The 27888-nt window shown below is 50.6% G+C and overlaps 1 protein-coding gene and 1 long non-coding RNA gene across 2 annotated transcripts in view; one reads left to right on the top strand and one right to left on the bottom strand.

The window, feature by feature from the left end:
- LOC133357533 (uncharacterized) overlaps positions 1 to 7768 on the bottom strand; it is a 99706-nt gene extending 91938 nt beyond the window's left edge. Inside the window, exons 1-2 of the long non-coding RNA XR_009756975.1 lie at positions 7711 to 7768; positions 5224 to 5385 (exon numbers count right to left, since the gene is read on the bottom strand). This is a non-coding gene — a long non-coding RNA (uncharacterized LOC133357533). The remainder of the gene's footprint in view (positions 1 to 5223; positions 5386 to 7710) is intronic.
- A 319-nt stretch (positions 7769 to 8087) lies between these two features.
- Positions 8088 to 27888, top strand: part of LOC133357499 (transcription factor Sox-1-like) — a 31957-nt gene continuing 12156 nt past the window's right edge. The window contains exon 1 of the mRNA XM_061575462.1: positions 8088 to 11282. Coding sequence (XP_061431446.1) covers positions 9533 to 11282 — 1750 coding nt within the window. The 5' untranslated portion in view covers positions 8088 to 9532. The remainder of the gene's footprint in view (positions 11283 to 27888) is intronic.

The following is a 27888-nucleotide window of genomic DNA, read 5'->3' as shown; positions in this document are numbered from 1 at the left end:
GTACACGTGTGTGTGAATGCGTGTGCACGTGTGTGTGTACTTGTGTGTGTGTGTACTTGTCTATGTGTACTTGTGGTGTGTGCACTTGTGGTGTGTGTACTTCTGTGTGTGGATGTGTGTACACGTGTGTGTGTAACTGTGTTGTGTGTACACGTGTATGTGTGTACTTGTGTGTATACTTGCGTGTGTACTTGTGTGTGTGTGAATGTGTGTACATGTGTATGTGTGTACTTGTGTGTGTATACTTGCGTGTGTGAATTTGTGTACATGTGTAAGTGTGTGTACTTGTGTGAATGTGTGTACACGTGTATGTATGTATGTGTACTTGTGTGTGTACACGTGTTTGTACTTGTGTGTGTGTACTTGTGTGTGTGAATTTGTGTACACGTGTATATGTGTGTGTGCGTTCGTGTGTGTGCGTGTGTGTGTGTGCGTGTGTGTGTTTGCATGTGGCTGTGTGTATGTTGGTTGGGTGTTTCCAAAGGTTCCGGTATTGGCAGCGGAGGTCTCACTCCTAATCAGTCGAGCGGCATTATCTCTTCATCGGATGCGTAACGCTGCTGCGTGGAAGCTACCTGGCCTGTCGCTCCGCACGAAGCTCGGGTCTTCTCGGCCACAGTCATTGACCTCACTTCTCTCTGCTTGCGAAACGTGGAGCCCTTTCAAAGGAACATCTCCGCCGGTTTGAAACATCCAGGCTGGGTTGCCTCCGATCCATCTCGGGTTTAACCACACCGGATTGTGTGTGGAGATCACAGATCATTGGAAGATCTGGACATGGTCTCATCATCGGAAGGCGAGGCCGCATTAGCTGGGTCATGGAGCCCGCAGACGCAGTCAATGCATGGCCAATCAGTTTCTGTTTGTCCGGATAGATGGGGGCTAAACGGGCGCGGCACGGGCCCGAGAAGAGATGGTGGCTTCCGATGTACAGAAAACACCGGCGGTGTAAAGATCGTGCTCTGCGGAGGAGGCTCGTGAAGGACGCTGCTGGGCAGTTGGAGGCAGTCACCCTCCGGTAACAACAGAGGGCGGAAGAGCGACGCTCACAACAACGAAAGGAGAGCGCCGGTGGATAAAACGCAGCAAGTTGGCACAGGTGGTGCAACTGCCAGTCATTTCAGTCAGTCAACCTATGGCATCTGGGTCTGTCCCGTGACCTCCTGCAAGCAGAGAGCTTTTCGAAACTTTCACGTGGCCTCAATGTGCACTTAGCCTGGCACAAGTGCAGTGGCTACATCACCGCCACTTAGTGGTGAATGGCGGTTGTTGTTGGTGTGTGTCTGTGTATGTCTGCGCGCGTGTGTGTCTTATATGTATATCTCGTTGTGTATATCATGATGTGTCCTTAAGTGTCTGTATCTGTAGAGCACGCTGCGTTACGAACCCGGCGACCCGAGTTCGATTCCCGCTCACGGCCGCCAACACACAGTGGCGATTAACTGAACCGGTCCTGGCTCTCCCCTAGGACGACTCAGCCTCAAATAAGTACCTGGTACGGAGTGTATACATCTCTGCACTGGGGAGACAAAGGCGGCCGGGCGTGGTGCTGACCACCCACCCCCTCGTGTTCCAGTTCCAGCCTTCGTAGGTGCTACTCGCTAACAGCACTTGCCCCAACAGTCCGTTGAGGCTATACGGGGGATCTTTGTCTTTGCGCGTGTTGACGTTCGTTTGTCTGTGCCCCACAAGCTCAGTCAATCATCGAATCGTGCGCCTAGGTCGACTCAGCCGGAAAAAAACAACAACAACAGCAGAGTACCGCATGTTGCAATGATGGTTGCATCTGCAAGAGTCGAACCCTCGCAGTCCATTGGAGACAAAGGCGATCGGGGCGATCGCAGCGACGAAGCCGCCTACGCGGACCCATCACCACCACCATCACCACCACCACCATCACCACCACCACCATCACCACCACCACCATCACCACCATCACCACCACCATCACCACCACCACCACCACCATCACCACCACCATCACCACCACCACCATCACCACCACCACCATCACCACTACCATCACCACCACTACCACCATCACCATCACCACCACCATCACCACCACCACCTTCATCGTGAATCTGAGCAATAGATAGAGGCGCAGCCCTGCAACACGTGTCACCCCCACGTGTAACAACACCCCCCGTGAAAGCGTCAAACGCAGGTTACACGCGCGCCACTAATGACCGCTTGGGGTGGGTTTCTAACAGAGGTCGCAAACGGGTTTTGATTCCTTACCCGTACCCGTACCCGGCCGCACCAGGGTCGCAAATGGGTACCCGTACGCGTACCCGGCTGGGTACGGGTAGCCGTTCCCTACCCGTACCCGTACCCTACCCGAAATGAGTGACAAACGGTTACTCACCAGTGACTCACGGCCTACCCGTACCCGTACCCGGCCGCACCAGGGTCGCAAACGGGTACCCGTACCTGGCCGGGTACGGGTAGCCGGGTATCGGGTAGGGTACGGGTATCGGGTACCCGGTTGCGAACTCTGGTTTCTGACGGCGATCGGACGAACATCGCTTCGTGAACTTTCCTTGTGAACAGGCCGTGCGGGAATTTTAAACGAAATATTTGTCGGATTCTTCCGAGTACGGGATGCCGTAATAAATTGATGGTCACTCGGGATGTGTCGGTGGTTTTGTTGTTGTTGTTGTTGTTGATGATGTTGTTGATGTTGTTGTCGCTGGGTCTAACGCGTGAGTCAGGGGTTGTTGCCGGGAGTGAGCGGTGGCGCAGCGGTTAGCGCGCTTCGCTATGGACGCGCTCTCCCCTAGGTCGACTCGGCCTCAAACGAGTACCCGGTGCGGTGTGTAAACATCGCCACCAGGGGAGACAAAGGCGGTCGGGCGTGGTGGTGACCACCCACCCCCTCGTGTACCGTTCTGGCCTTCATAGGTGCTCGCCAACAGCACTTGCCCCAACAGTCTGATAAGGCTATACGGGAGATCTTTGTCTTTATTATTTCGTTGCGCTACGAACCCGGCGACCCGAGTTCGATTCCCGCTGGCGGCCAACGCGAGTGACGGTTACGTGAAGCGGTCCTGTGCATCCCCAAGGTCGACTCAGCCTTAAATGTGTAAACATCGCCACTAGGGAGACAAAGGCGGCCGGGCGTGGTGCTAGCCACCCACCCCCTCGTGTGCCGTGCCGGCATTCATAGGTACCACACTCTACTAAACAGCACTTGCCCCAACAGTCTGTTAGAGGCTACACGGGGGATATTTATAAATATTGTTTTGTACATACAAACATAAACATACGGAAGATGTCTGTGATCATTGTAAGTACGCACATACGAGTTGAGAATACATGAACTTGCGTGTTTGTATGAATCGGCATGTATGCTTGCGTATTCGTGATATGATTGTAGTGTATATTGTATATATATGTGTGAGTATAGGGAGCGGTGGTGTTGTGGTTAGCGCTATGAACCCGGCAACCCGGGTTCGATTCCCGCTCACGGCCAACACCAGTGACGCTTATCTGAATCGGTCCTGGGCATCCCCTAGGTTGACTCAGCCTCAAATGAGTACCTGGTACGGTGTGTAAACATCGCCACTGGGGAGACAAAGGCGGTCGGGCGTGGTGCTGGCCACCCACCCCCTCGTGTACCGTTCCGGCCTTCATAGGTGCTCGCTAACTGCACTTGCCCCAACAGTCTGTTAAGGCTACACGGGTGATCTTTGTCTACGTGTATATATGCGTGCACCTAGCATGGCACAAAGATCACCCGTGTAGCCCTGAGCACAGTCTGGGGCAAGTGGTGCGAGCGATGACACGCTGGGAAGGTGCGGTCCTGTACCCCTTCCACGGCCGCCTTTGTCTCCCCAGTGCCGATGTTCACGCGGGGTGTCGAACTTAGATGAGGGAGCGCGGTGCGCTAACCACTGCGCCACCGCTCGCCCACGTTACACGCGCGCGACATTCCAAAGGTGGTGAAAACAAACAAAGATCCCCCATATAGCCTTAACAGACTGTTGGGGCAAGTGCTGTGAGCGAGCAACTATGAAGGTCGGAACGGCACATGAGGGGGTGGTGGGTGGCCAGCACTACGCCCGGCCGCCTTTGTCTCCCTAGTAGTCGATGCTCACTCATTTAAAGTCGGCCCAGGACCGATTCCGCAATAATCGTCACCTGCTGTTGGCCGCGAGCGCGAATAGAACTCGCGCTAACCACTGCGCCACCGCTCCACTAGAATTCGCGCGCGCGCGCGTTTGTTGGGGAGCGGTGGCGCAGTGGTTAGCGCGCTGCGGCCGAGTTCGTTTCGCGTGGCCAACATTGGCGAGTGTGCACACGTGACATGGAGGTGTAACACCGGTGCCTAACAGCAGCAAGGTAACCTGGGTTCGATCCCGACGCGGTGTTTATACGTTCTCTCGCCCTGTTCAGGAGAGTTGTGAGCGCGTGGTGGAGTGAGTGAGTGAGGAGGGAGCGGTGGCGCAGTGGTTAGCGCTACGCTGCGCTACGAACCGGGCGAATTCAAGAAATTCGGCCAACACCGGTGACGATTATCTGTACCTCAAATGAGTACCTGGTGCGGTGTGTAGACATCGCCACTGGGGAGACAAAGGCGGTCGGGCGTAGTGCTAGCCACCCACCCCCTCGTGTGCCGTGCCGGTCTTCATAGTTGCTCGCTCACTGCACTTGCCCCAACAGTCTGTTAAGGCTATAGACGGAGCTTTGTCTTTTTACGTATGTATATGTGTATATGTGCGTGTCAGTGTATAGATACGTCCATACATTCAAGTACAATTATCCACACGTCCACAATGCAATTACACACACACACGTCAATAAGACAAAGATGCCCCGGATAGCTTTTAAGACTGTTGGGGCAAGTGCTGTTAGCGAGCAGCACCTATGAAGGCCGGCACGGCACACGAGGGGGTGGGTGACCAGCACCACGCCCGGCCGCCTTTGTCTCCCCAGTGCCGGGTTTAGCAGCGCAGTGCGTTAAGCCGCTACACTACAGCTCCCCGCAATACAAAGACAAAGAGCCCCCGTATAGCCTCCTGCAGACTTTGTTGGGGACAAGTGCTGTTAGCGAGCACCGATGAAAACCGGAACGTTTCGCATGGCGATGGGTGGCCAGCACCACCACGCCCGACCGCCTTTGTCTCCCTAGTGACGATGTTCCCACACCGCACCAGGCACTCGTTTCAGATATTCGATCACCGATACGCATCGATGTGCACGCGCCTCCGATGAACGTACGTTCGAAGTGGACACGAGAAAGTGTCCACGTCCCGCACGCGCTCATTGCAAGTGCCGGTCTGCGAGCACCTATCCAGACGTGAACACCTCAGCATCCGTGGGGGGGGGGGATGCAGCGGTGATAGCATCCCCCGCCCGGCCGCCTTTGTCTCCCCAGTCATGCTGCACACACACACACACACGCGCGCGCGCGTACACAAATGTAAAGGAACGAGGTCACGCACCAAGAGAACTAATATTTTTTCACCGGGAACCATATGCGCATGCACACACATATATATAAAGCGATAACGAAGACAGCTCTCCATTCCAGTGTCGCCTTCAACAACTGACTGTTGGGGTAACGCACACGCACACACATACACACACATACACGCAGACACATACACACATACACACACATACACATACTCACACACATTCACACACACATACACACGCACACACATACACACTCACACACATACACACATACACACACATACACACACTCACACGCTCACACATACACACTCACACGCTCACACTCACACACACACATACACACGCACACATATACATACACACACACATACACACATACGCACACTCACACACATATACACACATAACGATAAAGATCCCCCGTATCGCCTTCAACAACTGACTGTTGGGGTAACGCACACGCACACACACATGCACACACGCGCACACACACACTCACACACATGCACATACACACACACTCTCACACACATAAGCACTCACACACATACACACATACGCACACTCACACACATATACACACATACACATGAAGATAAAGATCCTCCGTATAGCCTCAACAGACTGTTGGGGCAAGTGCTGTTAGTTAGCGCCGATTAAGGCCGGAACGGCACACGAGGGGGTGGATGGCCAGCACCACGCCCGACCGCCTTTGTCTCCCTAGTGACGATGTTTTTACGCACCGCACCAGGTACTCATTTGAGGCTGAGTCGACCTAGGGGAGGCCCAGGACCGGCTCAGATAATCGTCACCGGTGTTGGCCGTGAGCGGGAATTGAACTCGGGTTGCCGGATGTGGGGCACATACACACACACATACACACATTCACACATACACACACAGACATACATACACACACACAGACACACATACACACACACAGACACACATACACACACAAACTACCGCTCCCCGTACACACATACGTACAACCGCATCATACAGATATACACACAAATATACATAACTACATACGCGCACACTCACTATTTAACACACATTCGTAGACATAAACGCGCATACACACGATATACACACCTAACCAAGCGTATACACTCATGTGTGTACACACACGATGCTGCACACTATATGCACACACCATTACATGCACGCACAACACACTCACGCGGAAACACACACACACACACATGCGCGCTTTACACACGCACGCACACACATCCGCCCACATACACACACACCCACCCACCTATACAACCGTACAAACACACACACACCCACCCACACAAAGACAAAGATCCCCCGTATAGCGTTCAACAGGACTGCTGGGGAGGGCAAGTGCTGTTTGCGAGCAGGACCTATGAAGGGGGTGGGTTGCCAGCACCACGCCCGACCGCCTTTGTCTCCCCAGTGGCGATGTTTACACACCGCACCAGGTACTCATTTGAGGCTGAGTTGACCTAACACATAGACACACACACAGACATAGACACACACATAGACACACACATAGACACACACATATACACACATTCACGCGCACGTATAGACACACATACACACATACACACACATACAAACACACATATACACACAGACACACATAGACACACACATAAACACACAGATACACACATAAACACACACACATAGACACATACATATATACACACACACATAGACACACACACACATAGACACACACACATAGACACACACACATAGACACACGCACACATAGACACATACATATATACACACACACACACATAGCATAGACACACACACATAGCATAGACACACACACACAGCATAGACACACACACATAGCATAGACACACACACATAGACACACACACATAGCATAGACACACACACATAGACACACACACATACACACATGCGCACACACACACATACACAAACACCCTTGCATACACGCACACACATACACGCACACACACACACACGCACACACATACACAAAGATCCCCCGTATAGCCTTAACAGACTGTAGGGGCAAGTGCTGTTAGCGAGCACACACACATACACACACACACATAGACACACATACATAGACACACACACACATAGACACATCCACACACACACATAGACACACACACATATACACACATACACACGCACACACATACATACATACACACGCACACACATACATACATACACACACGCGCGCACGCTCTCCCCCACACACCTGCTTGCCTCCCCATCCTTAAATTCACTCCCCAAACCATCGCTCACCTCCACCGCTCGCCTCGCTCGCCATTGGCACTGTGGCTGAGGGGGGAGGGGGGCAAGGAGGGTGGAGGCGGTGACGTCACACGCTACCTCCTCCACCTCCTCCTCCTCCTCCTCCCCAAACGCACAGGCAAGCGAACCTGTTTGACAGACTCCAACCACGGGCTCACTGAGATGATGGGCGGTCCCTTGACGTTGTAACAGACCAACCACGCATCCAACGCAACGCAACCCAACCCACCGTCCCACCTATCCTCCCATCCATCCCCCCCCTCCTGTCTCGCTCATTCTCTCCACCCCCACCCACCAACCCCACCCACCGTCCCACCTATCCTCCCATCCCCCCCCCTCTCTCTCGCTCATTCTCTTCACCCCTACCCACCCACAAACCCTACCCACCCCCACCCACCCACCAACCCCAACCCAACCCCCCACCGAGGCAACTTAGTTATTTAATTATTTTGTGTAAAAAAAAATTCCGACTTGCCTTCAACTCCTCGCTATGCCAGGCTCTGTCCCCATTCATTCACCCACTCACTCGCGCGCGCACGCACACACACACACACGCGCGCACACTCACTCTCTCGCTCGCTCTCTCTCTCTCCGTGTATTCATAGGAGGTTGGAGGAGAGTTGCATATCTCCTCTCGCCTTAGTTATATGGCAGAAGGAAGTCGCTTGCACGGTAGTCGAGTTTGTTAGTTTACAAAGGCGGTAGTGATGCGTAAGTTGGCAACGTAGAAGTAGATTTGAGTCGATTCTGGCTTTTTTATTTCTCTCTCTCTCGCTCTCGTTGGTGTTGCTGTACGGAATCTTTAGTCGGTGTATTTGTCGCCATTCGCTCACGGGCTGAAACTTGACGGATATATAGATATATAGAATCGCATTGCTGTGGAAGCTATTGAAGATTTGGATAATAATACGAGTAATTATATTTATTAGTGGAGGGAGTGAGCGGTTGTGTGTGTGTGTGGTGTGTTGGGGGGGGGAGGGGAGAGACTGGGTAGTAATTTCGCCCCCCAGAATAGCAAAACAAAAGGAAGAACGTGGAGTCTGTTTCAAAAGAATACATTAATTTCGCCTAACTACAGGAGTCGCTTTATCTCCCACTCTCGTTTTGTTATTGCTGCTGTTGTTGTTTGCAGATTCTACTGTAGTTCGCGCTCGTTCAGAATCGACGAATGTTCCGTGTCAGGAGGTAGTTAGTTAGTCGGAGTAGAAAAACAACAAAAATAACCGGTCACAAATCGTCTCCCGATTATTTTAGGTGGTCCTCGTTTATCGATCGCGAGGAGTTCCCAAAATACTCCGATTTATTTTGAATGACTTTTGAGTTTTTCCGGAGGAAGGTTCACGGATAAACGGCTTGCGACTGTAGCTATCGTTTAGGGCAGCTACAAACACAACAGCAGCAACAGCAGTAGTAGCAGCAGCAACAGCAGCAGCAGCAGCAACAGCAGCAGCAGCAGCAGCAACATCAGTAGCAGCCGCAGCAGCAACAGCAGCAGTAGTAGCAGCAGCAGTAGCAGCAACAACAGCAGCAGCAGCAACAGTAGCAGCAGCAACAGCAGCGTCACCTTTGCCAGATCGGCTGTGCGTTGGAGGAACTCTTTAACACAGACGGCGATCACCATCGTGTTCGAACGAACCACGCTTTTCTCTTCACGCCCTACCTCCCGAATCGAACCGCTCTCTTCGAAGGCCTCGGCAAGAAAGAAACCATCGCCCACACAACAACAACAGCAGCAGCAGCAGCAGCATCGTGGTCATCGTCTTCACAAGTAGACATTCTAGCGAGTTTTAAACGACTTCGCCCCGTCGCCAAGATGATGTACAGCATGCTCGAGAGCGACCTCAAACAGCATGTGGCTCAAACTCATGGCGGTCTGTCCGCGAACTCCTCTCTCATCATCGGAGGAGGTGGCGTTGGTGGTGGTGGAGGAGGTGGTGGTGGAGGTGGTGGTGGACAAGGCGGCAAAGTTGGCGGGCAGCAGAGCCAGCAACTTTGCAACGACCGAGTCAAGAGGCCCATGAACGCCTTCATGGTGTGGTCGAGAGGCCAACGGAGAAAGATGGCCCAAGAAAACCCCAAGATGCACAACTCCGAAATCTCCAAGCGTCTCGGCGCCGAGTGGAAGCTCCTCACCGAGGCGGAGAAGAGGCCGTTCATCGACGAGGCGAAGCGTCTGCGCGCCCTGCACATGAAAGAACACCCCGACTACAAGTACAGACCACGCCGCAAGACCAAAACCCTCCTGAAAAAGGACAAATACTCGCTGCCCGCGGGTCTCCTGGGGCCGGGCGGCGTGTCGGTGAACAGCAATAGCCCCGTGGGTTCCGGCTCGGGCATGTCGTCGCATCGCAGCTCCATGGTGGACGGTGCCGCGTACCAGGCTGCTGTCAATGGCTGGCCCGGTAGCGGCTATGCGGCAACTCTCATGCAGGATCAGCTGAGCGTGGCGGCGGCCGCCGGCTACAGCCACGGCAGCGTTGGTGGTGCGCACAGCCCCGTCGGGCAGACCATGGGCCACCACCCGCACCACCACCCCGGGCATCCGCATCACCCGGCGCACCACCACCACCACCACCAGTCGCCTCTGCATCACCCGGCTCACCCACATCACCCTGCGCACCCCCATCACCCTGCGCACCCTCATCACCCGTCGCGCTACGAGATGGCCGGACTCCCGTACCACCACCATCACCACGGCCACTCGCACCACGCCGGACATTCGCACCACGCCAACGCCGTGGCCGCGGCTGCAGCGGCAGCCCACGGCTACATGAACGGGGCCGCCGTAGCGGCCGCGTACGGGATGAGCGCTGCGGCAGCGGCTTACGGCCAGACGGCCACGCTGGGAGGCGGTGGAGGTGGTGGTGGAGGAGGTGGTGGAGGTGGTGGAGCAAGCGGCGCGGCGTCGGCTGTTGCGGCGGTCGCGGCCGCGGCTGCTGCTGCGGCATCGTCCTCCTCTTCGTCATCTTCGTCGTCGTCGTCGTCTTCGTCGTCGTCGTCCTCTTCTGCGGGATCGACACCTTCGGCGGCTGCGCAAGCGGCGGCACAAGCGGCGGCGTCTTCGGGAGCATCGTCGGTGCCGGCTTCGAGCGTGGGCGGTGGCGGCGTTAGCGGCATTAAGTCGGAGTCGAGCCCTTCGTCAACACCCGTCCACCACCAGCACCACCAGCACCACCACCAGCAGCAGCAGCAGCATCAGCAACACCAGCAACACCATCAGCAGCAGCAGCATCAACAGCATCAACAGCAGCAGCAGCAACAGCGCTCGCTGCTAGGGAGTGCTATGGCGGCAGGACAGGCGTGTCCGGGTGACCTCGGGGAGATGATCAGTATGTATCTACCCGTGGGAGCTGGCGCGGCTGCTGTTGCTGCTGCTGCTGGTGGTGGTGCTGTTGTTGGTGGTGGTGGTGGAGGTGGTGGTGGTGGTGGAGGAGGAGGAGGTGGTGGTGCTGGTGGTGCCGCGTTGGTGAGCGGAGCGATTGAGAATCAAGTGAGCGGCATGGATTTGGGTCAAAGACGCCTCCATGGTCTGACCCAGCACTATCAGACGTCTGGGCTCAACGGTGAGTGGGGAGCCACATGCATGTGGGATTCCTTGTGTTTACATGTACTCGTATGTACGTGTGTGTTTGTGTGTGTGTTTGTGTGTGTGTGTGTCTGTGTGTGTGAGCGGTGGTGTAGCAGTTAGCGCGCTGCGCTACGAACCCGGCGATCCGGGTTCAATTCCCGCTCACGGCCAATACCGGTGACGGATTATCTGAACCGGTCCTGGGCCTCCCCTAGGTCGACTCGGCCTCAAATGAGTAACTATTGCGGTGTGTGAACATCGCCACTGGGGAGACAAAGGCGGCCGGGCGTGGTGTTGACCACCCACCTCCTCGTGTGCCGTGCCGGCCTTAATAGGTGCTCGCTAACAGCATTTGCCCCTACAGTTTGTTACAGGCTATACGGGGGATCTTTGTCTTTGTGCGTGGCCTCAACAGTCTGTTAGGGCTATGGGGGGGGGGGGGGTCTTTGTGTTTTGTTTGCGCGCGCTAACAGCACTTGCCCCAACCGTCTGTTAAGTCTATACGGGGGATATTTATCTCTGTCTTTTACGTTCGAAAGTGCCGTCTCTAGATCTGCTGTACGGTGTGTTTAGTTTGGTGTCCTTCAAACGCCACCTGCGATTAGCACGGTCGGCTAGTACGGCGCGAAAGAAGTTCAACATACTTTCTTAGATGCTGCTCGCGAACAGCACTTGCCTCAACATTAGCGCAAGGCTATAAGGGGGATCTTTGTCTTTGTGAGTATGGAAAGCACTTTACCGAGTGATCTGTCAGTCAAGCCATGGTGTGTACCGAGGTCTATTCTCGTGACCTCCTGCACCTAGCCTGGCACAGCAGTCAACCCATGGCACCTGGGTCTGTCCCCGTGACCTGCTCCTCCTGCCAGCAGCCAGCCTCCCACACTGCCCGTGACGGCCTCATAGTGCACCTAGCCTGGCACAAGCGCTTTGGTGGCGTCCACGTCACTTCGTGACGAACCTGTTGTTGTTGTTGTTGTTATTGTTGTTATTGTTGTTGTGGGGAGCGGTAGCGTAGCGATTTTAGCTCACAGCCACCCACGACGTTGACGATTATCTGACCCGGTCATAGATCTCCCCTCCCCTAGGTCGACTCGGCCTCAAACGAGTACCGGATGTGTAAAAAAACCCATCACCACTGGGGAGACAAAGGCGGCCGGGCGTGGTGTTTGCCAAGTGGGGTGTGTATGTATAAAGGGTGGTGTGTGTATGTAAAATATGGTGTGTGTGTGTGTATATAAAGTGTGGAAGTATGGTGTGTGTGTTTATAAAGTGTGGTGTGTGTGTGTATGTATGTAAAGTGTGGTGTGTGTGTATTTATGTAAAGTGTGGTGTGTGTATGTATGTAAAGTGTGGTGTGTGTGTAAAGTGTGGTGTGTGTGTATTTATGTAAAGTGTGGTGTGTGTGTGTATGTATGTAAAGTGGTGTGTGTGTGTAAAGTGTGGTGTGTGTGTAAAGTGTGGTGTGTGTGTGTGTATGTAAAGTGTGGTGTGTGTGTGTGTATGTAAAGTGTGGTGTGTGTGTGTAAAGTGTGGTGTGTGTGTGTAAAGTGTGGTGTGTGTGTAAAGTGTGGTGTGTGTGTGTGTATGTAAAGTGTGGTGTGTGTGTGTGTATGTATGTAAAGTGTGGTGTGTGTGTGTGTGTGTATGTAAAGTATGGTGTGTGTGTGTGTATGTAAAGTATGGTGTGTGTGTGTGTATGTAAAGTATGGTGTGTGTGTGTGTATGTAAAGTATGGTGTGTGTGTGTGTGTGTAAAGTGGTGTGTGTGTAAAGTGGTGTGTGTGTAAAGTGTGGTGTGTGTGTGTGTAAAGTGTGGTGTGTGCGTATGTAAAGTGTGGTGTGTGTGTATGTAAAGTATGGTGTGTGTGTGTGTATGTAAAGTGTGGTGTGTGTGTAAAGTGTGGTGTGTGCGTGTGTAAAGTGTGGTGTGTGTGTGTATGTAAAGTGTGGTGTGTGTGTGTATGTAAAGTGTGGTGTGTGTGTATGTAAAGTGTGGTGTGTGTGTGTATGTAAAGTGTGGTGTGTGTGTGTGTGTGTGTAAAGTGTGGTGTGTGTGTGTGTGTGTGTGTGTGTGTAAAGTGTGGTGTGTGCGTGTATGTATGTAAAGTGTGGTGTGTGTGTGTGTGTGTAAAGTGTGGTGTGTGTGTGTAAAGTGTGTAAAGTGTGGTGTGTGTGTGTAAAGTGTGGTGTGTGCGTGTATGTATGTAAAGTGTGGTGTGTGTGTGTGTGTGTGTAAAGTGTGGTGTGTGTGTGTGTGTGTAAAGTGTGGTGTGCGTGTATGTATGTAAAGTGTGGTGTGTGTGTGTGTGTGTAAAGTGTGGTGTGTGTGTGTGTGTAAAGTGTGGTGTGTGCGTGTGTATGTAAAGTGTGGTGTGTGGTGTGTGCGTGTGTATGTAAAGTGTGGTGTGTGCGTGTGTATGTAAAGTGTGGTGTGTGCGTGTGTATGTAAAGTGTGGTGTGTGCGTGTGTAAATTGTGGGGTGCGTGTGTATGTAAAGTGTGGTGTGTGTGTGTATGTAAAGTGTGGTGTGTGTGTGTATGTAAAGTGTGGTGTGTGTGTATGTAAAGTGTGGTGTGTGTGTGTGTGTATGTAAAGTGTGGTGTGTGGTGTGTGTGTATGTAAAGTGTGGTGTGTGCGTGTGTATGTAAAGTGTGGTGTGTGCGTGTGTATGTAAAGTGTGGTGTGTGTGTATGTAAAGTGTGGTGTGTGTGTGTATGTATGTAAAGTGTGGTGTGTGTGTGTAGGTATGTAAAGTGTGGTGTGTGTGTGTATGTATGTAAAGTGTGGTGTGTGTGTATGTATGTAAAGTGTGGTGTGTGTGTGTATGTGTGTAAAGTGTGATGTGTGTGTAAAGTGTGATGTGTGTTTATATAAAGTGTGGTGTGTATGTATATAAAGTGCGGTGTGTGTGTGTGTGTGTAAAGTGTGGTGTGTGTATATAAAGTGGTGTGTGTGTGAGTAAACGCAATGGAAACGTGAACGCACTCGGGGGGGATACGCAAAGCGCTGACAGGCGGGGCTGGATTACGGTCCAGTAGCTGTTAAAGTTTTTGTTTCCTGTGAAACTCTTTAACTTTTCAACACAACCACCACCACCATCGCCCCAAGCGTCTGACGAAGCGTAACGCTCCACTACTATCCTGCCTGGGTTATTTCAGTTGTCGTGTTTAAAAAAGCGTTAAGTACTCGTAGAGACTCAGAACGCGGACAGAGACCCACAGACTCGCACAGAGACCCACAGACTCACACAGAGACCCATAGACTCGCACAGAGACCCACAGACTCACACAGAGACCCACAGACTCGCACAGAGACCCACAGACTCGCACAGAGACCCACAGACTCACACAGAGACCCACAGACTCGCACGGAGACCCACAGACTCGCACAGAGACCCACAGACTCGCACAGAGACCCACAGACTCGCACAGAGACCCACAGACTCGCACAGAGACCCACAGACTCACACAGAGACCCACAGACTCGCACAGAGACCCACAGACTCGCACAGAGACCCACAGACTCGCACAGAGACCCACAGACTCGCACAGAGACCCACAGACTCGCACAGAGACCCATAGACTAACACAGAGACCCACAGACTCGCACAATGACCCACAGACTCACACAGAGACCCACAGACTCGCACAGAGACCCACAGACTCGCACAGAGACCCACAGACTCGCACAGAGACCCACAGACTCGCACAGAGACCCACAGGCTCGCACAGAGACCCACAGACCCGCACAGAGACCCACAGACTCGCACAGAGACCCACAGACTCGCACAGAGACCCACAGACTCGCACAGAGACCCACAGACTCGCACAGAGACCCACAGACTCGCACAGAGACCCACAGACTCGCACAGAGACCCACAGACCCGCACAGAGACCCACAGACTCGCACAGAGACCCACAGACTCACACAGAGACCCACAGACTCACACAGAGACCCACAGACTCGCACAGAGATCTAAATAACCGGTACTGGTGTTGACCGTGAACGGGAATCGAACTCTGATCGCCGGGTGCATAGCGCGGTTCGCAATCCGCTGCACCAACATTCACACACACACACATGTACTCACGTAAGACACCTACACACACACACATGTACTCACGTAAGACACCTACACACACACACACATGTACATTTTGACGATGTTCTATTAGGGGCTAGAGAGCTGAGTGACTCATTGCGATTTCTCGGGATGTTCTAGAAGGCGCTAAAGAGAGCTAAACATTGGCGCGCAATCGTAGCCGAGTCTCGAGAAATCTGAGAATCAAAATAGTCCTCGTTTTATACCGCAGCGCAGTGTGATTGGCGTCGCGCGCACACACGAGATTTTCTCGACGGCTCGTCGAGAAAATCCGCCTCCCTTGGCGGGAGTGCGACGACAAAGCCGATAAAAAGCGCCAATTGGGGGGGGGGGGCCCCCTCCACTGTTTTATTAATAGGAAAATCATCATACAAGGGCAGTTATTTTATAATGTTTGATACATTTATGTCCTTACGGTTGTGGGTACGTATAAAGCGGAATATATATGTGTATTTTATACTTCGATGCCTAAGGTTCAATTTGACGTTGTCCGTAAATTAATGTTCATATTATGCTAGCGAATTTAATGTATAATTGTGTGTGCATGTGTGTGTGTATATATGTGTATGTGGGGAGAGGTGGTGTAGCGGTTAGCGCGCTGCGCTATGAACCCGGCGACCCGGGTTCGATTCCCGCTCACGGCCAACACCAGTGACGATTATCTGAACCGGTCCTGGGCCTCCCCTAGGTCGACTCGGCCTCAAATGAGTACCTGGTGCGGTGTGTAAGCATCGCCACTTGGGAAACAAAGGCGGCCGGGCGTGGTGCTGGCCACCCACCCCCTCACGTACCGTTCCGGCCTTTATAGGTGCTCGCTAACAGCACTTGCCCCTACAGTCTGTTAAGGCTATATGGGGGATCTTTATCTTAATTTTATATATGTATATAGGTGTGGTGATCGTTGGCGCAGTGGCTAGGAGATGTTAACTACCTCGCCTGGTATACAGGAGGTCGTGGTTTCGATACCGACCCTGATGATGCCTGCTGCTGCTGTATATTTGTAGTTTGCGTGTCTCTCTCTAATCATCATCATCACGGTGGCTAGGAGATGTTAACTACCTCGCCTGGTATGCAGGAGGTCGTGGTTTCGATACCGACCCTGATGATGGCTGCTGCTGCTGCTGTATATTTGTAGTTTGCGTGTCTCTCTCAACATAACGCGGCTGTTATTTTTTACGCGAGTAATTTGGCCGCTATAAATTTCCACGTGATGATGACGATGATAATAAGGCCACTTGCGTAGAGGTGCAATCATTTGCGATGGTCCAGCTCGCTTCTGCAACAGCGCTAGAATATTGTCTCAGTGGGTCTTACCCGTTAGAATATTTAAAAAAACAATAGTTTATTAGTTTAGTGTAAGTAGAGACGTATCGATGTTAATGTGTCTGTACGTACGTGCTCGTACCTGATGTACATCAATGTACACATACGTACATGTAGGTGTATGTATGCACAATTACGAATTCAGATACGTATCGTCTACACGTGCGTACACATAAATTAATGAAATATTTACGAGTGCACGTGTATGGTTATTGTATGGTGCGCATATCTGCGTGTATCTCATGCGAATATATATACATCTGTATATATACATGCACGCGTTGACCTGCGTGGTGAAGTATGGTCAAACATACCCCGCGTGTGGGAGACCCATTCATCCAGCAGTGGATTAACAGATTCGAATGGTGTTCTAGAACGGCTAGAGAGCTGTAAATATAATTACTATTTTTTTTAATATAAAAGTTTTAACTTAATATCCTTAGCATGTTTTGTTTTTATCGAATCGCATGCGACTACGGCGTTTAAAATATTCATACACGCGTATAGGAAAAGCGAAGAGAAAGATCCCCCGTGTAGCCTTCAACATGCTGTTGGGGCAAGTGCTGTTAGCGAGCACCTATTAAGGCTGACACGGGTGAACTGGTGGCTAGGCGGCTACCACAAAGACCGGCCGCCTTTGTCTCCCCAGTACTGATATTTTACAAACCGCATCCAGTCCTCATTTAAGGCTGATTCGACCTAGGAGAGGCACAGATCATCGTCACGAGTGTGGGCAGCGCTAACCGCTACACCCACCGCTCCCCCAAACATACACGAACATCACGCACAAACACATACGTAGTTGCACACAAGTGCACAATTTTAGATATTATCACGAATACACATCTGAGCACGAGTGAAGTCGGCTTAATATGATCTTATTAACAATAATAACACCAATTAAAATTACGGTCGTTATTGCAGGACTTAAGTTACGGAGAATTTAAGGAGGGTAAATCACAAACGACAGCGATTAGGCGCACAACCCCTACTCGACTTAAATTCGTTTCCGCGGCACGGCTAACATCAGTGGCACGGCGCAGCTTGGAACCTGTGCACGGGTACATGAGAGGGTGGGTTGGCGAAGATTTTTTATTTTTACGCAGATAGGGTACTCATTTAGGGCCGAGTCGACCTAGGGGGAGTTCGAGGACCGGTTCAGATGATCGTCAAACGGTGTTTGCCGCGAGCGGGAATCGAATTCGTGTGGCAGTGTTTTCGTAGGGCAGCGCGCTAACTGCTACACCACCGCTCCCCACGTTTTAAACACACACACACACAGTTACACACACACAGTTACACACACACACATAACCACTAACACACACACAGTTACTAACACACACATAGTTGCTAACACACACATACACAGTTACTAACACACACAGTTACTCACACACATTCACTAACACACACACATTCACTAACACACACACACAGTTACACACGCACAGTTACACACACACACAGTTACTAACACACACACACAGTTGCTAACACACACACCGTTACTAACACACACATACAGAGTTGCTAACACACACGCATACACAGTTGCTAACACACACATACACAGTTACTAACACACACACAGTTACTAGCACACACACACAGTTACTCACACACACATTCACTAACACACACACACAGTTACTAACAAACACATATAGACATACACCCACACACACTCACATTCAAACACGTACACATGCAGACTTTTTACGCATACACAATTTTTGCACACACACACATGTACGCACATACACACCAACACGCACACACGCACACGTTTACACAATTCACCCGAATTGAAGCCGACACAGATATACACACATGTAGCACAACAGCGCACGTTGTGTATACGCGCATGGTGTGCGTGTGTGTGCACACGTGTCGTACACATTCACGCACACACGCACGCACACACGCACATACACTAGCAATGCACACGTTTTGCAAATACATATAGATACACGCGCGCGCACACGCACATCTACACACACACATCTACACACACGCACACACATCTACACACACGCACATCTACACACACACATCTACACACACAAACGCACATCTACACACACACACACGCACATCTACACACACATCTACACACACGCACATCTACACACACATCTACACACACAAACGCACATCTACACACACACACGCACATCTACACACACATCTATACACACGCACATCTACACACACATCTATACACACGCACATCTACACACACATCTACACACACGCACATCTACACACACATCTACACACACGCACATCTACACACACACATCTACACACACACACATCTACACACACATCTACACACACAAACGCACATCTACACACACATCTACACACACGCACATCTACACACACATCTACACACACAAACGCACATCTACACACACACACGCACATCTACACACACATCTACACACACAAACGCACATCTACACACACACACGCACATCTACACACACATCTACACACACGCACATCTACACACACATCTACACACACAAACGCACATCTACACACACACACGCACATCTACACACACATCTACACACACGCACATCTACACACACGCACATCTACCCACACACACACATCTATACACACACACATCTACACACACACACATCTACACACACACGCGCACATCTACACACACACATCTACACACACACGCGCACATCTACACACACACACATCTACACACACACGCGCACATCTACACACACACATCTACACACACACGCACATCTACACACACACACATCTACGCACACACACATCTACGCACACACACATCTACGCACACACACATCTACACACACGCACACATCTACACACACGCACATCTACACACACACACATCTACACACACACACATCTACACACACGCACATCTACACACACACAATCTACACACACACACATATCTACATACACATCTACACCCACACACACATCTACACACACACATTTACTCAAACAAGTACATATATAGTGGCGCGCACAGAGACAAAGATCCTCCGTGTAGACATCCAACAGTCTGCGTTGGCAAGTAGCAGCAGTGCGATGGGCCAGACACGGCACACGAGGGGGGGGGGGGGTGGGTGGCCAGCACCACGCCCGGCCGCCTTTGTCTCCCCGTCGATGGGAGGGGTGTACACATTTAAGGCTGAGTCGACCCAGGGGGGAGCGAGGCCCAGGACCGAGTGACGCTCGCGCATTGGGCTAAGAAAGCTGCGACCTCGGTTCGATTCCCGCTCACGGCTCACATCAGTGGCGAGTGATGTAATCGGGAGCCTACGTTGGTCAGCCCCGCATCCAGTGACCAGAGTGGTGAAGTATGGTTGGACGGCTAACCTCCAATCATCGACCGATACGCGGTCATGGTTATAGGTGAGTGGTGGAGTACATGCTTACTCAACTTCATTTTAACCTTTAGCAATCATACGTGTAGTCGTTTCATTGCGCGTGTGCGTATTGGTCGGCTCAGCATCGGATGATTACCCAGTGCACTGTGTAGTAAACATCGCCACTAGGGAGACAAAGGCGGCCGGGCGTGGTGCTGGCCACCCACCCGATCGTGTGCCGTGCCGGCATTCATAGGCGCTCGCAAACAGCACTTGCCCCCAAATGTCTGTTAAAGGCTATACGGGCGATCTTTGCCTTTGCGTATATGTCTATGCGTATACGATGTGAACCCATTCATCTTCACGATCTAATTTAATATTGCGTTAATCACATGCTTTATAGTCAAATCGTACACATTACGTGTGTGTTAGTTATTCTACGAGTATATATTCGTTGATAGACGTACGATTAATATGTACAGCGTGGGGAAAAAAAAGTTGAACTACATCACAGGCAATGATCTCGTTCATCTACAAGCATTTTTGTAAATCCACTGCTGGATAAATGTGTCACTCTCCACGCTCTGTCGAGAAGGGGGGTAGTTGACCATACTTCACCACGCTGGTCAATGCGCTCTCATGGATAGGGGGGGAGGGCGCTTAAACAAAAAATTGTTTCTGGTATCATTCGCCACTGATGTTGACCGCGCACGCGAATCCCGTCTGGGTCGCTAACCGCTGCGCCACCGCTCCCCTCCTAAATGTACTGAGCATTGTCAGAATAACGCGATACGACTCGACGCATTTGTACATCGTACAAATGCTTATTTTCGATACACAATTTGTTCGTGAATTACATTGGAGCGACCAATTGGTCTAAACTACTACCTCCGTTACGTATCTATCTACCTACCTACACAACTACCCACGTACCCACTGATTTCTAACAAAATGGTACCAATTTTATCGACCGTTGAAAGCACGAAGGTTCACGTGATGTGGGTGATGGTCGTCATTGACTATGATGTTACCATGGCTACAACGGGATTGTGATGGGCGTGTTGATAGTGGTGGTGTGGTGGTTGTGATAATGACTTTAGAAATAGGATGATGATCATTGAGGTTATTGATGATGGTGAATTTGTATTTATATGTATATTCACACAGTAAATGTACGTATATAACAGACGCTTTTCCAGCCATTTGAATGTGAAATTTCCACCACTAATTGAAGGGGCCAGTCCCATTTAATCATTTCAAGATCTAGAATAAACTCTAGTGATGTTCTAGAAGGGCTAGAGAGCTGAGTGACTGATGCACATTCTCGTGATGTTCTAGAAGGGCTAGAGAGCTGAGTGACTGATGCACATTCTAGTGATGCTCTAGAAGGGATAGAGAGCTGAGTGACTGATGTACAACTCTAGTGATGCTCTAGAAGGGCGAGAGAGCTGAGTGACTGATGCACATTCTAGTGATGCTCTAGAAGGGCTAGAGAGCTGAGTGACTGATTTACAACTCTAGTGATGCTCTAGAAGGGAATAGAGAGCTGAGTGACTGATGTACAACTCTAGTGATGCTCTAGAAGGGATAGAGAGCTGAGTGACTGATGTACAACTCTAGTGATGTTCTAGACGGGCTAGAGAGCTGAGTGACTGATGTACAACTCTAGTGATGTTCTAGAAGGGCTAGAGAGCTGAGTGACTGATGAACAACTCTAGTGATGCTCTAGAAGGGATAGAGAGCTGAGTGACTGATGCACATTCTAGTGATGCTCTAGAAGGGATAGAGAGCTGAGTGACTGATGCACATTCTAGTGATGCTCTAGAAGGGGGTGGAGAGCTGAAAATTGGCACAATAAAAATCCGCTAACAACTCTCGAAATCAGAAAACCCACAAACTAGTTCTCGTTTTATCCACCCAAATCCGAGAGGAGCGCTCGGAGTGTGATCGCTGTCGCTCACAAGGACCAGGAGGCTTCGTCTCGATGTCCGCAGTGGTGGACCGAGTAATTCGCCTGCCGTCGAAGGGGGAGGGAGGGAGAGGAGTGTGACGATAAAGCCGATTGAAAGCGGGAAACCCCCGCCAACAGAAATAATAAAATAATAAAATAAAACATAATAAAATAATTCTCACGACGTTATCATTTTATTATTTCTATTTTATTATGTTTTATTTTATTATTTTATTATTACCATTCTACGTGACTTTTACCGAAAGAACCAATAAGATGAATCCCTGCAGTCACGAAAGCTTTAAATCGAAACCCCCACCAACAGGTTTTACTGTACGTGTGTGTTTGTGTGTTTGTTTAAAGGTGCTCGCTAACAGCACTTGCCCCAACAGTCTGTTGAAGCTATACGGGGGGAGGGAGGGATCTTTGTCTTTGTACCAATAATTAGAGATCTCCCGCTAAAACTGAATTTGCATTTAAATGCGCTTGAAATCGTATCGGCGAAACGAATAACGTCACGTTTCATAAGGTATAGATGATTATCGTAATTGTGACTTATTGCAGATGTTTATAATACCAACCATCATCATCATATTTCCCCCACTTAACAACCATCACCACGAGTATCGAATTCATCATCATCAGCAGCATCAATCATCGTCATCGTCATCTATACAGCGTGGGTGCTCAAAATCACGTGGTCACTGTGTCCCTGTCCGCTAGTCTGGCTCCCGTCAGGCGAACGTGGAATGTCCATCAATAGCGCCAGGATCCCATTGAGATGTGTACGAGTTTTGATTTAATTGTATAAAAACAAGTTAAGGGAATTAGACTATCCAGTAGTGTAACCTTATGTTTTGTTAAACCCGTGGACTTGATTATGTGTTTTTGCGAGTGTAAAGTATTTCTGGAAATTCCACATTCCGATACCGGAGTTTTGTACGTTTCTGAACGGGACAACCGCTTTTGAGTTTCGAAATCTCACGAAGTGGTACACCTTTTATCTTTTAGCGACCGTGCGAAGGATGATGATGATGACTGTGTTCATTTTGTTGTTGGTAGTGGGTAACTAAAACTTTGAATAATCGTTGTGTAAACAATTACATTAATAATGCGCGCGCGTGTGTGTGTGTATTTGTGGGGAGCGGTGGTGCAGCGGTTAGCGCTACGCTGTGCTACGAACCTGGCGACCCGGGTTCGATTCCTACACACGGCCAACACCGGTGACGATTATCTGAACCGGTCCTGAGCCTCCCCTAGGTCGACTCGGCAATCAAATGAGTACCTGGTGCGGTGTGCCTTCATAAGTGCTCGCTAACGGCACTTGCCCCAACAGTCTGTTAAGGCTATACGGAGGATAACTTAATCTTTGTACTAATCGTAACGCTTGGAACCACACGTCTGGGCGAGAGATGGAGAGGGAGGAAGAGAGAGAGGTTGAGATGAGATCGAGATAAAGAGGAACACGTGGATCAGAGAAGACGCGCAGCAGGTCAATGTCATCATTCGATCCGTGTTGAAGAGTTAAGTGGTGAGGCGAAGTCAGGACGCGTCACGGCTAGGTGGTGGTGGTGGTGGAGGTGGTGGTGGAGGAGGTGGTGGAGGTGGTGGTGGTGATGGAGGAGGTGGTGATGGAGGAGGAGGTGGTGGAGGTGGTGGAGGAGGAGATGGTGGTGGAGGAGGTGGTGGTGGAGGAGGAGGTGGTGGTGATGGAGGTGGTGGAGGAGGAGGTGGTGGTGGAGGTGGTGGTGGAGGAGGTGGAGGAGGAGGTGGAGGAGGAGGTGGAGGTGTTGGTGGTGGAGGTGGTGGAGGTGGTGGTGGTGGAGGTGACGGTGGAGATGGTGGTGGAGGAGGTGGAGGAGGTGGAGGTGTTGGTGGTGGTAGAGGAGGTGGTGGTGGAGGTGGTGGTGTTGGTGGTGGTGGAGGTGGTGGTGGAGGTGTTGGTGGAGGTGGAGGTGTTGGTGGAGGTGGTGGTGGTGGTGGAGGTGGTGGTGGTGGTGGAGATGGTGGTGGAGTTGGTGGAGTAGGTGACGTCAGCTGCTTGTGCTGGCGGATCGCTCCCTCCAAGGTCGTGAGAGGTGGCGACAGAGTGAGGTGATGTTGGGGGGGGGGGGAGACCTTCATCCAACAGTGGATTGAGCACGACTCATGCCGCTGCTGCTGCTGATGATGCCTATATACATACACTCATTTAACAAATTGGCCTTGTCACTTTCAGTAAAGACCGCGACCCCACGACAAAGATGTTGATTCTCTCCCAGACGAGGGGTCCTGCAAGATGCTTGCCCCGAGGGGCGCCTTTTTAAAAGCCGCCTCGGTTTCGAGAAAACGAGGAGGAAAAATCGCGCTCACGCATGGACTCTGGGGAGACACCCAGAAGTTTGCGACAATACCAACACCACGACAGCAATTACATCGCAACAACAACATAACGCCACGACTCCAGTCTTGAGTAGATTGAGTGAAGGTGTGGGGGAGGGGGGGCGTGATGGTGGTGGTGGTGGTGATGATGGTGGTGGTGGTGATGATGGTGGTGGTGATAATGATGATGATGGTGGTGGTGGTGGTGATGATGATGGTGGTGGAGGTGATGGTGGTGGTGATGATGGTCATGATGGTCATGCTTTATCATGTGCGACGACCAGAGCGAGGAGGGGGGTACAATACAAAGTCAAACAAATGAATCACTTTAACAATGTCAGAATATGCTTGATAATATATTTTCAGATAATGTAGACTCTTTTAGCGCTGGTTTTTTTTGCTGGTTCTCTCTCTGTCTGTCGCCATAGATTCACCCCCTTGGTCAATGTGTCCGCTGTTTCTCTTCTCGCTCTCCTCCCTCTCGAGAACAGTGGCTGTCCAGAATACCAAACGCAACTTTTGCACGAAAGTTTTGCTCTCAACGTTGGATGAACGTTACACGGTGGTTCTCTTGACCCCCCTCCCCCGCCTCCCCATCACGTTACAGAGGGGAACGGAGACTCGGAGCTGACTTTGCGTTGACCGTCTCGAGCCGAGCTGAGCATTAAACGACTTTAAAATGATAGCGATCAGAATTGTCAACGTCGTCATCGCCACCGCCACCACCATAATCATCATGTTGCTCTATCATTCATGATCATAAAAACCACGATCATCATCATCATCACCGTCGTCGTGATTGTCAACAATACCATCGTAACAAGCACCATCATCATCACCACTATCATCATCATCACCATCACCACTATCATCATCATCAGCACCATCACCACTATCATCAGCACCATCACCACTATCATCATCAATACCATCACCACTATCATCATCATCAACACCATCACCACTATCATCATCATCATCATCAACACCATCACCACTACCATCAACACCATTATCAATACCCTAATCATCATCATCATCATTACCATCACCACGAGCATCATCATCACCATCACCACTACCATCAACACCATTATCAATACCCTAATCATCATCACCACCACCACCATCACCACCATCACCATCACCACCATCACCACCATCATTCACCATCACCACACCGCGAATTGACTCGCCGTGAATGCTTCACGATGTGTGTTGCTCTCTTCAAACAACGACCATCATCATCATCAATAGCCACGATCAATCCACTGCTTGACGAAGGCTCCTCCAATTCAGCGCTCCGTCTCCCCGTGGGGTGAACCTCGGGGTGTACGTCCCTCCTTTGGGCTGCCACTCGACGCTTGGTATCGCACACCAATAAATAAATCAACCAATACATCAATTGAGCAATCGTCATCCTATTCTTGCCAGCCACACACCGAGAAACGCGTCCCTTTTCAAACGACTTTGGCCAATCATCTTCATTTTTTTTGCGCTCGATAAAAATCGGTACCAACTTGATTCGAGATCATTCTCATCCGGAGTGCACTCCACGTGGTCGCAAAATACTCGTTGGTAGAGACGTCTAAATAGTTCTAGATTTGAAGCTTTCGTGACCGTGCAAGGATTCATATTCTTTGTTTTTTTCGGTAAAGTCACGTAGGTAATTTTTTTTTATTTAAATTAATAAAAGTGAAATAAAAATAAAAATCACGACGTTTCGGAGGCAACACAAGCGTCCGTCTACAGGTGGAACCGTCACAGCCCGACAGCTATATCAAGTAAATGAGTTTTTTTTTATTTTACTTTTATTAATTTAATTTACATTTTTTAACTACGTGACTTTACCGAAAAAACCTAAGAATACGTCTAAATAGTGTTTGTATGTCCTAGTCGGTAATGCAAACGCCTGTATATTTAGTTGGGTATGTGTGTTTGCGTGTCGGATCCGCGCGATTATCTATTAACATACACACACACACAAGGCACGTATCAAGTTATGCCAGTTCGTACGAATCCGTTGACGCGTTTACGCATCAATTAGTATGCGCGTGTGTGCTTTTATCGGACGCGCACGCGTATTAAAAACTTTAGACACGCGCACGTATCGGCAGTTTTTCGCACGTGTATTGACTGACGGACACGTCTGTGTTTATAAAAGTGTGCGTGTGTGTTTACATATATAGCGCGTATGCATGCATGCATCAGTCGGTATGCAGGCGCGTGCATATCGTAACCGCGCGTACGTTATGGGATTGTACACGCGTGCGTATCAATTGATGTTTTTTTTTATTTCACACCTAACCATTGGTACGAGTTTTGTCGAGATCGCAAATGTGCGCGCGCGTGTGTGTGTGTACGTACGCATCGTACACACACACGCGCGCGCGCACGTGACTTTACCGAAAGAACCAAGAAGATGAAAAGTCAACTTGCCCGTGCTGAATTGGTCTCTTCGGCGATGAACATTCTCTAAACAACAACACACATCTAGACGTGTCTCGCTACAACCCGGGAGAGGGGGGGGGGGTCACCCCCAGGTGTAGAAGAACTACCGGGTACACGCGTTGACATGTGCGTGCGTGCGCAATGAGTAGTTCAAGTTCATTTATTACGTATAGAGCCCTGTGAGCCATTCGGCTCTTGAATCTGGTGCAACCGCAACAAACAAAAAACAAAAACATGAACAAAAAAAATATCTTAAAGTGAATATGCGACTGAGTGCAAACAGAAAATCCAAGAAAAGAAAACGGCAAAATATTGCACAAAAAAACGCCGTACACCAACGATGTTGTACGTGAAACGCATCGAGTGTGCATGTAACCGCTCGTACCTACCTCGCGTTAGCCTAACCCAACGCGGCCCTGCGCACAGCGATACAAAGCAGTGCATGGTCACGGCCGCTCAAGTATCAACTGGTACGTGCATGTTTGTGTATGTGTGCGTGGGTGGGTTTTTTTTGTTTGCTAAAACCTGGAGGGAGCGGTGGCGCAGCGGTTAGCGCGCCGCGCTACGAACCCAGCGGCCCGAGTTCGATTCTTGCTCGTGGCCACCAGGTTCTGGTGGTGTGGTGCCGGTCGTGTCGGCCTTAATAGGTGCTCGCTAACAGCACTTGCCCCGACAGTCTGTCGAGGCGACACGGGTGGTGTTACCGGGAAATATGTGTATTGCCTACGTCTCATCCGCAGTGGTTACGTGTAGCAATTGGTACGTGCAAGCCCGTATATACATATCCATTACGCATTTGATCTTCCATACCCAGCGGGTCTGTACGTATCATATTCACGCAGCGTTAGCACGTGTCCGTGTATCACTGGTACGTGTGTTACGTATCGGGGTGCCACTACTCGAAAGGCGCGCTCATTTGCCTACCTACTTACCTCGCTCATTCACTCACCTACCCACTCAATTATCAATTCACTCACCGACCCACTCGCCTATCCACTTGTTTACCTACTCACTCACCTACTCGCCTACCTCAT

This window comes from Lethenteron reissneri, chromosome 58, assembly GCF_015708825.2.
Source record: "Lethenteron reissneri isolate LAM-NWPU_2019-01 chromosome 58, ASM1570882v1, whole genome shotgun sequence".
NCBI lineage: Eukaryota > Metazoa > Chordata > Hyperoartia > Petromyzontiformes > Petromyzontidae > Lethenteron > Lethenteron reissneri.
Note: the sequence above shows the minus strand (reverse complement) of the source record. Positions and strands in the feature narration are given on the sequence as shown.